At 43.4% G+C, this 13,519-nt stretch overlaps 1 protein-coding gene across 6 annotated transcripts in view; it reads right to left on the bottom strand.

Moving 5' to 3' along the window:
• The window catches only part of LOC124803528 (spermine oxidase), a 174,495-nt gene that overhangs the window by 152,232 nt on the left and 8,744 nt on the right, over nt 1-13,519 (bottom strand). For all 6 annotated transcript variants that reach the window (XM_047264685.1, XM_047264680.1, XM_047264679.1 and 3 more), the window contains one exon: nt 11,657-11,862. In XM_047264685.1, coding sequence (XP_047120641.1) covers nt 11,657-11,862 — 206 coding nt within the window. The remainder of the gene's footprint in view (nt 1-11,656; nt 11,863-13,519) is intronic.

The raw sequence follows: 13,519 nt of genomic DNA, 5'->3' as shown, positions 1-13,519 counted from the left end.
TTCAGTGAATTAGAAAATAAAATTCTATGTACCGACTTGACAGAAAATCCTAGGAAGGTCTGGTCTTACGTTAAATCAGTAAATGGATTCAAACAGCATATCCAGACACTCTGGGATGATAATGGCATTGAAACAGGGGATGACACGTGTAAAGCTGAAATAGTAAACACCTTTTTCCAAAGCTGTTTCACAGAGGAAGACCGCACTGCAGTTTCTTCTCTAAATCCTCGCATGAACGGAAAAATGGCTGACATCGAAATAAGTGTCCAAGGAATGGAAAAGCAACTGAAATCACTCAACAGAGGAAAGTCCACTGGACCTGATGGGATACCAATTCGATTCTACACAGAGTATGTGAAAGAACTTGCCCCCCCCCCCCCCCCCCCCCCCCCCTTCTGACAGCCGTGTGCCGCAAGTCTCTAGAGGAACGGAAGCTTACAAAAGATTGGAAAAGAGCACAGGTAGTTCCAGTTTTCAAGAAGGGTCGTCGAGCAGATGCACAAAACTATAGGCCTACATCTCTGACATCAATCTGTTGTAGAATTTTAGAACATTTTTTTGCTCATGTATCATGTCATTTCTGGAAACCCAGAATCTACTCTGTAGGAATCAACTTGGATTCCGGAAACAGTGATCGTCTGAGACCCAACTTACTTTATTTGTTCATGAGGCCCAGAAAACATTAGATACAGGCTCCCAGGTAGATGCCCTTTTCCTTGACTTCCAGAAGGCATTCAATGCAGTTCTGCACTGTCGCCTGATAAACAAAGTAAGAGCCTATGGAATATCAGACCAGCTGTGTGGCTGGATTGAAGAGTTTTTAGCAAACAGAACACAGCATGTTGTTCTCAATGGAGAGACGTCTACAGACGATAAAGTAACCTCTGGAGTGCCACAGGGGAGTGTTATGGGACCATTGCTTTTCACAATATATATAAATTACCTAGTAGATGGTGTTGGAAGTTCCATGCGGCTTTTCGTGGATGATGCTGTAGTATACAGAGAAGTTGCAGCATTAAAAAATTGCAGTGTAATGCAGGAAGATCTGCAGCGGATAGGCACTTGTTGCAGGGAGTGGTAACTGACCCTTAACATAGATGGCTCTGAGTACTATGGGACTTAACATCTGTGGTCATCAGTCCCCTATAACTTAGAACTACTTAAACCTAACTAACCTAAGGACATCACACACATCCATGCCCGAGGCAGGATTCGAACCTGCGACCGTAGCAGTCGCGCGGTTCCGGACTGCGCGCCTAGAACCGCTAGACCACCGCGGCCGGCCCCTTAACATAGACAAATGTAATGTATTGCAAATACATAGAAAGAAGGATCCTTTATTGTATGATTATATGATAGCAGAACAAACACTGGTAGGAGCTACTTCTGTAAAATATCTGGGAGTATCTGGGAGTATGCGTATGGAGTGATTTGAAGTGGAAAGATCATATAAAATTAAGGTAAGGTGGGTGCCAGGCTGAGATTCATTGGGAGACCTTAGAAAATGTAGTCCATTAATAAAGGAGGTGGCTTACAAAACACTCATTCGACCTATACTTGAGTATTGCTCATCAGTGTGGGATCCATACCAGGTCGGGTTGACAGATGAGATAGAGAAGATCCAAAGAAGAGCAGCGCATTTCATCACAGGGTTATTTGGTAAGTGTGATAGCATTACGGAGATGTTTAGCAAACTCAAGTGGCAGACTCTGCAAGAGAGGCGCTCTGCATCGCGGTGTAGCTTGCTGTCCAGGTTTCGAGAGGGTGCGCTTCTGGATGAGGTATCGAATATATTGCTTCCACCTACTTATACCTCCCAAGGAGATCATGAATGTAAAATTAGAGAAATTCGAGCGCGCTTGGAGGCTTTCCGGCAGTCGTTGCTCCCGCGTACCATATGCGACTGGAACAGGAAAGAGAGGTAATGACAGTGGCACGTAAAGTGCCCTCCGCCACACACCGTTAGGTGGCTTGCGGAGTATAAAAGTAGATGTAGAAATGTAGATATAGATGTGTCCAGCAGTACTGCCTGCTGTCGCTGCCACGTCATGAAAGGACTCGCCACCACGTGCCAGCCAGCACCGTGCATTGATGTCACCAGCCACTGCCCTATCGCTGCTCTACCAGATGGCAGCCATTGCGCTGCTGCTGATGCCACCACACAGTGTGTGAATTATGACAGGATGAAGTTGTAGACTGATGGCTGCACTGTCACACAGCTCCTGAGCTCCGCTCTCCAAGGGGAGATCTGTGTGGCGGCCAGCTGCACAGACGTGCGAATGCTAGAACTACTATCACAGCCAACACAGCATTCGCAGCGTGTGCGCACCAATTTACCATTAGCAGAAAGCCTGGCAATCTCATGGTGCATCCCGGATGTGTGAAGACAAAGCGAGAGACAGTGCGAGCCAGGCATCAGAACACGCTGGACACATCGCACGAAGAGCTGTCCTGCCTAGCCGTGAAGCACGTGGGTCGAGCGATCGCGGACTCCCCACACGGACACACACAGAAGCTGGCCCGTCCGTTTATGCAGCTACTTCTGCCTCGCCCGTGAAAAACACCACACTACATGGTCAAAGCCAGGAGCCGGCTATACCAAGACTTTCCCATGGCTATGCGACATCATGTGGAGTGCACACTCTCCGGATTGCGCACAGCTCCGCCTCAAGCCGTCAACCATGGTCACGCAGTCAGTGATGGACTATATCAGGTTCAGCTGTACACATATCAATCATTGTAATAAATGTGTTTGCCTCACACCGGTGTTTCAATTGTATTCAGTCATCTTGGCCTCCTCTGAGCAGAGTGTGTGGGCGTAACTATAGGGTTGCCTCATCACACAAATAATCGTAAGTGAAATTACAAGCAATCCCACTACAGTTTTATTAATAGGATGGGTGAACTTTTACCAGAAACAATAGGTGCTAACATAGCACTCAAATTGAAATACTGCCCAGTCACCTCAGTTGATGTAGAACGGTCCTTCTCTGCACATAAAAATGTTTTGAGTAACCGAAGACACAATCTGACACTGAACATTTGGAACATTACTTGGGCATTTATGTTTACAATAGTAGAAAAATATAAAATAAATTGTAAATGATGCTTTGGTCCAAAAGTATTAATTAAATTTAATACTGTTCAAAAAAATTCGTAATTGCATGCTGTTTTTTATATAAAATTTTAAAGAGTTTTTGTTGATGCCCCTCTGCATGTGATATATCTCGAAGTTGGTCCTTTACATATTGATTGTTTCACTGTGACTCACTTGTATTGCATCTGCTTGTTACAATACATAGCAAAGAAGGAACAATTCTTGAAACACGGTATGCATCCCCATCTTGTAAATTTTTAGAAAATAATCCCAGAAAGACCCCCTTCCCAATCTCTACCAGTAAGTATTCAGGAAATGATGTCAGTGTTCTAAATATACCTATTTTTCTTGTGGCCAGCACTCTTCCTCATAACTGATTTGCACAGGTTCGACTTTGAGATACAAAGTGCACAGTAACTACCATGTTTTTTTTATTATTTGATCTTGCATATTTCAACATTTTTCATGCATTTTTAAGCATTTTTCATGCATAAATGCATGTATATTTTAAGGTTTTTATTATGCACATAATTCAGTCTCTACTTATAATGTATATTGGTGTTGTTCTAGGAGAATAAAGAGTACAGACATGCAGATATGAATCTAGGCATAATACAGGAGTGACAGATATTACTTACGTACATTTTTTTCACCTCCCTAAAGGTTTTCTTTAATATGGGACCTATAGAACATGATAAATGCACACATCTGTGGGAAAATGGACAGTAAATGTATACTGAAAGTTGTAGAAGAATCAAGCTACAATATCTACATCAGTCGCTGAATTGTCAAAAGATTTACCACATGGGATATGTTGCAGATTATTGGGAAGATGTTATCAGAAGCCAACATAGCATTGTGTCTACCATCAAAAACACTAATAGGTCTGTGACTGTTTGTAATCTTTATGAACAACGTTGTAAACCTCGTTAGTAGTGAAAGACTCAATTCCAGGTATAGGTCCGGCACACATGATTCACTCATCACATATAATGAGTGCAGTGCATACTCTGGACAGAGTAAGAGCATTGTGTCTTATCAAGAAAACTGTTATGATATGTATTGTATTGGATAGGTATAAGACGCTCAACAGTGCAACCATTAGTGTTCAACCCGGTGAAATGTAGGAAACTTTCAAAATACACCCCTGGAAATTGAAATAAGAACACCGTGAATTCATTGTCCCAGGAAGGGGAAACTTTATTGACACATTCCTGGGGTCAGATACATCACATGATCACACTGACAGAACCACAGGCACATAGACACAGGCAACAGAGCATGCACAATGTCGGCACTAGTACAGTGTATATCCACCTTTCGCAGCAATGCAGGCTGCTATTCTCCCATGGAGACGATCGTAGAGATGCTGGATGTAGTCCTGTGGAATGGCTTGCCATGCCATTTCCACCTGGCGCCTCAGTTGGACCAGCGTTCGTGCTGGATGTGCAGACCGCGTGAGACCACGCTTCATCCAGTCCCAAACATGCTCAATGGGGGACAGATCCGGAGATCTTGCTGGCCAGGGTAGTTGACTTACACCTTCTAGAGCACGTTGGGTGGCACGGGATACATGCGGACGTGCATTGTCCTGTTGGAACAGTAAGTTCCCTTGCCGGTCTAGGAATGGTAGAACGATGGGTTCGATGACGGTTTGGATGTACTGTGCACTATTCAGTGTCCCCTCAACGATCACCAGTGGTGTACGGCCAGTGTAGGAGATCGCTCCCCACACCATGATGCCGGGTGTTGGCCCTGTGTGCCTCGGTCGTATGCAGTCCTGATTGTGGCGCTCACCTGCACGGCGCCAAACATGCATACAACCATCATTGGCACCAAGGCAGAAGCGACTCTCATCGCTGAAGACGACACGTCTCCATTCGTCCCTCCATTCACGCCTGTCGCGACACCACTGGAGGCGGGCTGCACGATGTTGGGGCGTGAGCGGAAGATGGCCTAACGGTGTGCGGGACCATAGCCCAGCTTCATGGAGACGGTTGTGAATGGTCCTCTCCGATACCCCAGGAGCAACAGTGTCCCTAATTTGCTGGGAAGTGGCGGTGCGGTCCCCTACGGCACTGCGTAGGATCCTACGGTCTTGGAGTGCATCCATGCGTCGCTGCGGTCCGGTCCCAGGTCGACGGGCACGTGCACCTTCCGCCGACCACTGGCGACAACATCGATGTACTGTGGAGACCTCACGCCCCACGTGTTGAGCAATTCGGCGGTACGTCCACCCGGCCTCCCGCATGCCCACTATACGCCCTCGCTCAAAGTCCGTCAACTGCACATACGGTTCACGTCCACGCTGTCGCGGCATGCTACCAGTGTTAAAGACTGCGATGGAGCTCCGTATGCCACGGCAAACTGGCTGACACTGACGGCGGCGGTGCACAAATGCTGCGCAGCTAGCGCCATTCGACGGCCAACACCGCGGTTCCTGGTGCGTCCGCTGTGCCGTGCGTGTGATCATTGCTTGTACAGCCCTCTCGCAGTGTCCGGAGCAAGTATGGTGGGTCTGACACACCGGTGTCAATGTGTTCTTTTTTCCATTTCCAGGAGTGTATTTCTTCTTTATCACTCTCAGTGTGTTTTAACAGAACTTAACAGGCAGATGTAAACAAGGAAAACAATTTGGATATTATGCAGGTATGAAATCATTTATGCATCACAAAAAACAATTATCATGGCCACAAATTTATGAGAAACTTGTTTCTATATAAGACTTGCACCACCAATCACAGGTGCTGGACAGTAAAACTCAGGCACTCCAATCATTGAACTTCTGTTTTATCTAGTTGGCATGCTCCTCAGTTTGTGTTGCCTCTCATTTTGCCCTCATGGTTTATCCATCTGCCATTTCTACATATGATGAGTCCATTGAGGAATGGGATACATATGAATATGAGAAATGCTTGTAACAACACTTTCAAGCTTTTGCAATTAGTGATACTATTTCATGTCATGTCATGCCTTATACCTTGCACGGATATCACCAAGAATGTATCAAGTTCTATGTCTGCTCGCCCCTTAGCAGGATCCGTCTTCTTTAACATTTGGTCACATGTGTGAACTTCTTTCAAAATACTACTGTAAATGCACTCATGTTACTGCATTCCAGATTGAGTTTTACCTCTATAGGAAGCAAACACGTCAGTCATATTGAGCATGGGTGGCTGAACTCCATTGGTTAAGTTGTCATTGTCGTTTTGGATCCACCGTGCATAAAGAGCTGTAAGCTGATCAGATGGTGAGAGATGCTATCATTTGTTTAGCTTTGGATTTTGAGGTGCGAGAGCATGCCCTCCAGGGGGAAAATCCATCCCTCTCTGAGGTTTTCACGATTGCACATCCATTCAAGGAGTCACGAGCCGCAGCTAACCAAATTGACTCATGGCATGAGGTATCAGGAATCCAAACCTCTCCTCCACACCAAGCATCAGATAGTTCACAGAGGGAAGACATGATTACAGCATCAAGGTAGCTGGCCTTGCAACCAGCAGCAGCCGCACCGACACTATAAACAGCCAGTAAAGAGCAATGTACATATTCCATGCTTCTGTGCTGCCCTTTTTGTTTCATTAGCCATGAACATCCAGACTACTCAAAATGCTGAGCTACCTATCATAATTGCAACAAAAAAGGTCACATTGCTTTTGTTTGTAATGCAAAAATTCAACACAATGATGCTGATTCGGATATGGATGTAAACATTGCATCAGCTATTTCTGTTACGCCAAACAAGCTTTTCACGGATGTTATGGTTTTTCATTAAGTTCTGCACTTGCAAATAGGCACAGGAGCTGGGGTAACCTTGTCAAACTCACAAACTTATAAGGACTTGAGCTCCCCTCTGCTTCTTCCTGCATCACGAAAATTAGTAAATTATAGTAAACAGAGTATTCCACCAATTCTCTGACCCAATGACCTACAAGTCAGTAGTCCAGTCGCTTTCATTTCTTATTGTAGATAATGCACACCGGGAGAATCATTTTGGATTAGATGCTATGCAGTTGTTTGGTTTTACCATTTTAGGTGAAGTGAATTTAGTGTCTGAACAAGTGCCATATACATAATTAGATGCATTATGTAATGAGTTTTCCTCTTTGTTCTCTCCTGGTTGAAGTGTGCCAACAATTTTGAAGTGCACATTGCCATGAAACCTTCTGCTCTGCCTGATTTTTTCTGGGCCTGTCTGATTCCAGTGGCAATTAGGGAACAAATCAAAGATCAATTAGATCGCCTCACAAACTCTCGCATTATTCAACCTATTGCATCAAATCTACCCCCTTAGTTATAGTAAAGAAACTGTTGGACTGGTTATGCCTCTGCAGGATTTTAAAATTTATGTGAATGCACATCTATAGTGGATACAGACCTGATACCTTACCCAGACAAAGTGTTCGCAAATTTATCAGATGGTCAACATTTCTCAAAAACTAACTTGTCAGATGGCTATTTACAACTTCCTTTAGATACAGAGTCACAACATATGTTAACTGTCAATACCCCTTTTGAACTGTACGAATACTTGTGGTTGCCTTTTAGAATCACCAGTGCTTCATTATTTTTTGTTTTTAGAAACAACTTACACTTAAGCTGAGGCAAGTTGTGCAAACTACTTGAATGACATTGTAGTTTTTGGTGCCTCCGCTGAGGAACATTTACAAAATCTCCATACACTTTTTTTCCTGTCCTCCAAGTGTAATTTTGAAAAATGTCAATTTTTTTCAACCTTCTACCATTTATCTTGGGTTTGAAGTTTCTCATGAGGGTCTCAAACCCCTGCATCACCATGTTTCTGCTATTGTGTCACTTCCATGGCCTATGTCAGTCAAAGAACTTCAGGTTTTTCTAGGCAAGTCGCCTACTAGTACAAATTTTTGCCCTAGGCAGCGACAATTTTATAGTTGTTACATGTAAAAGGACTCAGTTTCACTAGTCAGCAGCTTGTGAAACTGCATTTTCCACCCTTAAGACCCTGTTGCAGTCTGTGCCCTACTTAGTGGTGTACCAACGAGACCTCCACTTGTGCCTTGCGATGGACACTTTGCAGTATGTGTTGGGGGCAGTACTGCCTCATAGGTATCCTGATGGCTCCAAGTAGCCTCTTGCTCGTGCCTCAAAAATGCCAACTCCCACTCAAACTAGGTACTCTCAGACAGAAATGGAAGCTTTGGTCATTGTATACGTTGTGCAGAAATTCCATGTTTTCCTCTGTGGTACCAATTCCATCCTGTCACCGATCACAAATCATTGGTTTCCTTATCAGTCCTTCTGCATCATTACCAGATAAAGCAGCACATTGCCTTCAACATTGGGCTCTTTTCCTTTCACGTAACAACTATGAGATTCATTTCTGCCCTACAAATCACCACACAAATCCCGATGCTTTGTCCAGATGCAGGATTTGATCAAATTGCTTTGTTCCCACACTGATGTCAGCACACAGCAGACAGTTGCCAGTTTTCCTGTAACTAGCTGACGAATCATGAAGACCATCAGATGATGATGTTATGCACCTCGTAACCTCCTGCTCACAGTGTGCAATGCACAAAACAGTTCCCTACGCATAATTGTCTCCTTGGCCAATGTCATAACATGCATGGGACCATATACATGTGGATTTCTCTGGCCCTTTTCTCAAGGCTTATTGGCTGTTGGTTGTTGATGCATATTCTCATTTCCCATATGTCGTTCATTGTGTATCCACATCCACAACAACCTCAATCACAGCCATGTCCAAAATTTTTCACTGGAAGGCTTGCCCACAATGTTAGTGACCAATAATGGTCCACAATTTTCATCACAAGAGTCTGCAGCATTTTCCGATTTCCGTTATATGTGTCAGATCCTTGCCCTGCCATTCCATCCACAATCTAACTTGAAGGTTAACATTTGAACATTTACACCTACTGTTAACGTTCAAAACCGATGAAAAAGTATGTTTCCAACTCTTCATCCAACATTACTTTAGATAGGTTTCCCTCCTCGTAAGGTTTAATGCCGTTTGGCAAGAAGAGCCCAACAGAGCTAGTCCATGGGCTCCAGCCAAGGACACTGCTACACCTTCTGCATTCTCCACCTGGACATAAACTCATGCAGCTGCCATGCCTCTTCCAGCTGGGTGTGGCTGTCTGGGCACATGGTTTAAACATAGCCCTAAATGGATTCGGCTGTCATTGCCTGATGCCAGGGATGGCATCTCTGTGACATCCACATGGAGGATGGCCTGTGCCTGAGGCACCATGATAAGCTGCACCTTCATGGACAGCCGGGTGCCCACTAATGTCACATCATCACCTCTGAGCTCGTCCACATTGGTTGTCACATCATCACATCACCTACTGCTGCCATTTCTCCACTCCCACGCGGGCAAGGGCATTGGTCCTCCGTGGTCAAACCAGCAGTTCCTCTATTGCTTCTGACACCATCGTCAGGGATTCCATTGCTCTTTCCTGAGCAACCAAAGATACCACTATCATCAGCACTACAAGCACCATTACCAGAGCCTTAGGTCAACATGGAAACAGCGCAGGCGTCACCTGTGTTGTCATATGGTTAGACATGGGAAGGTGGATGCAGAACGTGTTCATGCTCAAAGCACTTCAGGCCCTAAACTCCCATTGCAGCTCGGCACCTTAGCCAGAGTCCAGCAGGCAAGGAGGACAGCATGGACCAGGAATCAGTGATCTCCCTTAGAGAGGAAGAATGCAGTGATGCGTGCACATACTTTCAAAAGGCTGCACGTACCAGTACTACATCATCTGCAGAGGGCATCTCAGACTTCTGTGTGCAGTAGAGCCCACCATGGGAATCAGTGTATTTAAGGATAGCAAAGCTATGCTCAGCTATGCTCTATATGTATTGCTACAGTTCTTTGTGTACATAACTGGTTCTTGATGACTGTTACTTAAGTACTGTGTTCAAGTTGTTAATGCTACCATGGAATAAAGTTGTTCAGTCAACTGGTTGTGTTGTACTTACATCTAACTACAACAAGCTACAGTAGAAGGAAATTTCTCAGAGGAGTCTGTGAATGTATGACACAACAATGAATTGGAGGCAACACTGGAAAGCTTTACAATGAAACTGAAGACTACAAATAAATGAAAGGTATAAACAGCACTGAAGAGATGAGTGAAATAGGTACTAGTGTCACTGATGTTGAGAAACACCTGAAATCATTAAAACTGAACAAAGCTCCAGGCCCCAACAGAACACCAATCAGATTCCATACTGAATATGCAGCTGAGTTATTCCCTCTTTTAGCTACAATGTACTATAGCTCCCTTGAACAAAAACCAAGCCCAGTAGGTGGAAGAAAGCACAGTTCACATCTGTCTAGAGAAGGATAGCAGAACTGATCCACATAACTACTGTTCAGTATCCTTGACACTGATTCATTGTAGAATCTTATAACACATTCTGAGCTTAAATGTAATGAAATATCTTGAACAGAGTGACCTACCCAATGCCTAACAGCATAGATTCTGAAAGCATAATTCATTTGAAACCCAACTCACACTTTGTTCACATGACGTACTGAAAGCCATGGGTCAAGGTAGATGCAGTATTCCTCAATTACAGAAAAACATTTGACTCAGTACTACATCTACACTTATGAAAAGTATTATCATATGTGGTACAGAGAAAGATTTGTAACTGGATTGAGGATTTCTTGGTAGGGAGGACACTGCATGTTATTTTGGACGAAGAGTCATCGACAGATGTAGAATTAACTTTGGGTTTTCCCCAGGGAAGTATGTTGAGACCACTGCTGTCCATGCTGTGTATTAATGACCTAGTGGACAATATTAATAGTAACCTCAGACTTTTTGCAGAAGTGGAAGTTGTATGTAATAAAGCACTGTCTGAAAGAAGCTGCAGAAATCTTCAGTAGGATCTTGATCAGATTTAGGTGATGCAAAGATTTCTTTAAATGTTGAGAATTGGAAAAATTTGGCACTTCACAAAATGAAAAAAAAAGTATCCTATGACTATAATACCAAGGGATCACAATTGCAATCAGTCAACTCATACAAATGTCTGCATGCAACAGTTTGTATGGATACGAAATGTAATGATCATACAGTCTCAGTCATAGGTAAAGCAAATGGCAGATTGCAGTTTACTGAAAGAGAAATGCAATCAGTCTTCAGAGGAGATGGCATATAAAACACTCATGTGATCCATCTTAGAATACTGCTGATGTGTGTGGGATGCATACCAGATAGGGCTAACAGGCGAATTTGAATGGATACCAAGAAAGACTTGCCCACATATCTGATTGAGCATTGTCCTTGGTGGATGGGATATGTGGAATGATGGATGGATGGATGGATGGATGGATAGATGTTCTCTCTTACTCTTAAATAAATCAGCTCTGATTCTACACCAGATATTGATATTTATAGGAATACATGCTCATGCACAGAGTTACCTGTTTTATGACTCCCAGAACTCATGAGTTGACATCTTTTCAAAATAATAATTTATGCAATATAAAACACATTTTCAACAATGATAAGAAATATTCAGTCAATGTTCTATACTAACAGAAATCTACACTGTGTACCCGTCCACCAATGCGGTCCTCTGCTTCCAGAACCACAAAATCATTCATTCCTCGCTCTAGGAGACGACAAGCTGCAGCAATTCCTGCGGCTCCCGCACCAATGATTACTGCCTTTGTGGATATCATCTTGACAGAATGTTTGACCAGCAGTTGACAGGAAGTAAAGAATAAAGAGAAACCACTTCTCCTGTAAAAGTACAAGAACTATCAGTAGAATAAAATTTTATGTACTACTAAGATTTTTCTTGATAAATATCTGTAACAAGTTAATAATATAGTGTTACTGTGGATTCAGTTCTTCCATCACATTCAAGTTGTTCTAATTCTCCCATTTATGGATTAGAGAGTACTGTCTGTGCCTCATAAGACAAAAAGAAAAAGTAGTGTTAGGAATAAATTGTTAATGTAATATGAGTAATAACTGAATTCTGGCAGGCTACATTGCGACAAATACAGCGCGCGGCAGCGTTCATAGTGGGATATTCAAAACACACCATCAGGCAGTAGCTGTAATTTATTTATTACCTCTTATGTCAATTAATAGTTAAAGGTATGCCATCTGATAATGTGTAAGTCATTGTCCACTATGTGAGTTACTTTTTGAATATGACTCCTGTCAAGTGATGCCCCCTCTGCACAACATGTTCATCTAGGTAGCATTAGAAGATTTCCATAACTTGGCGTAATGTATTCCCTGGGACACTGCCAACAGCAATTCTGATGTGATACTCCAACTCAGGAATGGTGGCACAATGTGTTAGGAACACTTCTTGCTTCAGGTAGCCCCAAAGGAAAAAGTCTGCACATGAAAGGTGAGGTGAGCAAGGTGGCCAGGAAATGTTACCAAAACAGGAAATTACTCTACTGGGAAATATCTGTCGCAAGAAATACATACAAATTCTGGCTGTATGCGAGGTCACTCCATCTTGTTGAAACCATAATTGTTCCACATCCACATCGACCATACCTAATTGGGGAAGAACGAGGTCTTGCAGCATCTTTAGGTAGCATTCACTGGTGACAGTTACAGCCACACTGTTGTCATCCTCAAAGAAGTAAGGGCCAATAACCCCAAAGGAAGCAACTCCACACCACACAGTGACACAAGGACTATGCAAGGGCTTGATGTGGAGTTCATGTGGGTTTATATCACTCCAATAGCGCATATTCTGTTTATTCACTGACCCACATAACTCAATATGAGCTTCATCTGACATCAGGATGGTGTGCAACATTTGTGGATTTTGGTGAATGAGATCACACATGGTTAAGCAGAATGTTTCACATGAAACCTAATCGCGAGGCCTAATTTCCTGAACAATCTGCAGCTTATATGGAGATCTTTGTGCAATATTCTCCTGGATGAGCAATCGGACATGTACACAGTTTGCACATGACGACGAGCAGATCTTTTTGGGTTACGCAATAGTGCAGCACGAACATTTTCCACGGCTTCTGGTGTCCACACAGTTCTTTCACTTCTTCCCAGTTTGCCATTGCAAACAGAATCTGTTGTTCAAAATTCATGTACCCACCTCACAATGGTCCATCCATCTGGAACTTTCCCATGACGTCCCAAGTTGAAATGTTACCGAAATAGATGCTGGGTAGCAATAACAGAGTCAATATTCTTGAAATAACTTTCAACAGCAAAGGCATGATGTTGTGCACTCCACTGCTCCATATCACTGTCACACTCGAAATAACAGCTCATTAGTACACGAATGCGGCATGAATTGGCGCGCATTCCTGCAGTAAGTCATTGTACTACGCAAGTCAAATTACACTATGAATACTGCCACACCCTGTAATTCTACCAATGATATGAAAGCAGAAGCAATTCA

The sequence above is a fragment of the Schistocerca piceifrons genome, chromosome 1, assembly GCF_021461385.2.
Source record: "Schistocerca piceifrons isolate TAMUIC-IGC-003096 chromosome 1, iqSchPice1.1, whole genome shotgun sequence".
NCBI lineage: Eukaryota > Metazoa > Arthropoda > Insecta > Orthoptera > Acrididae > Schistocerca > Schistocerca piceifrons.
Note: the sequence above shows the minus strand (reverse complement) of the source record. Positions and strands in the feature narration are given on the sequence as shown.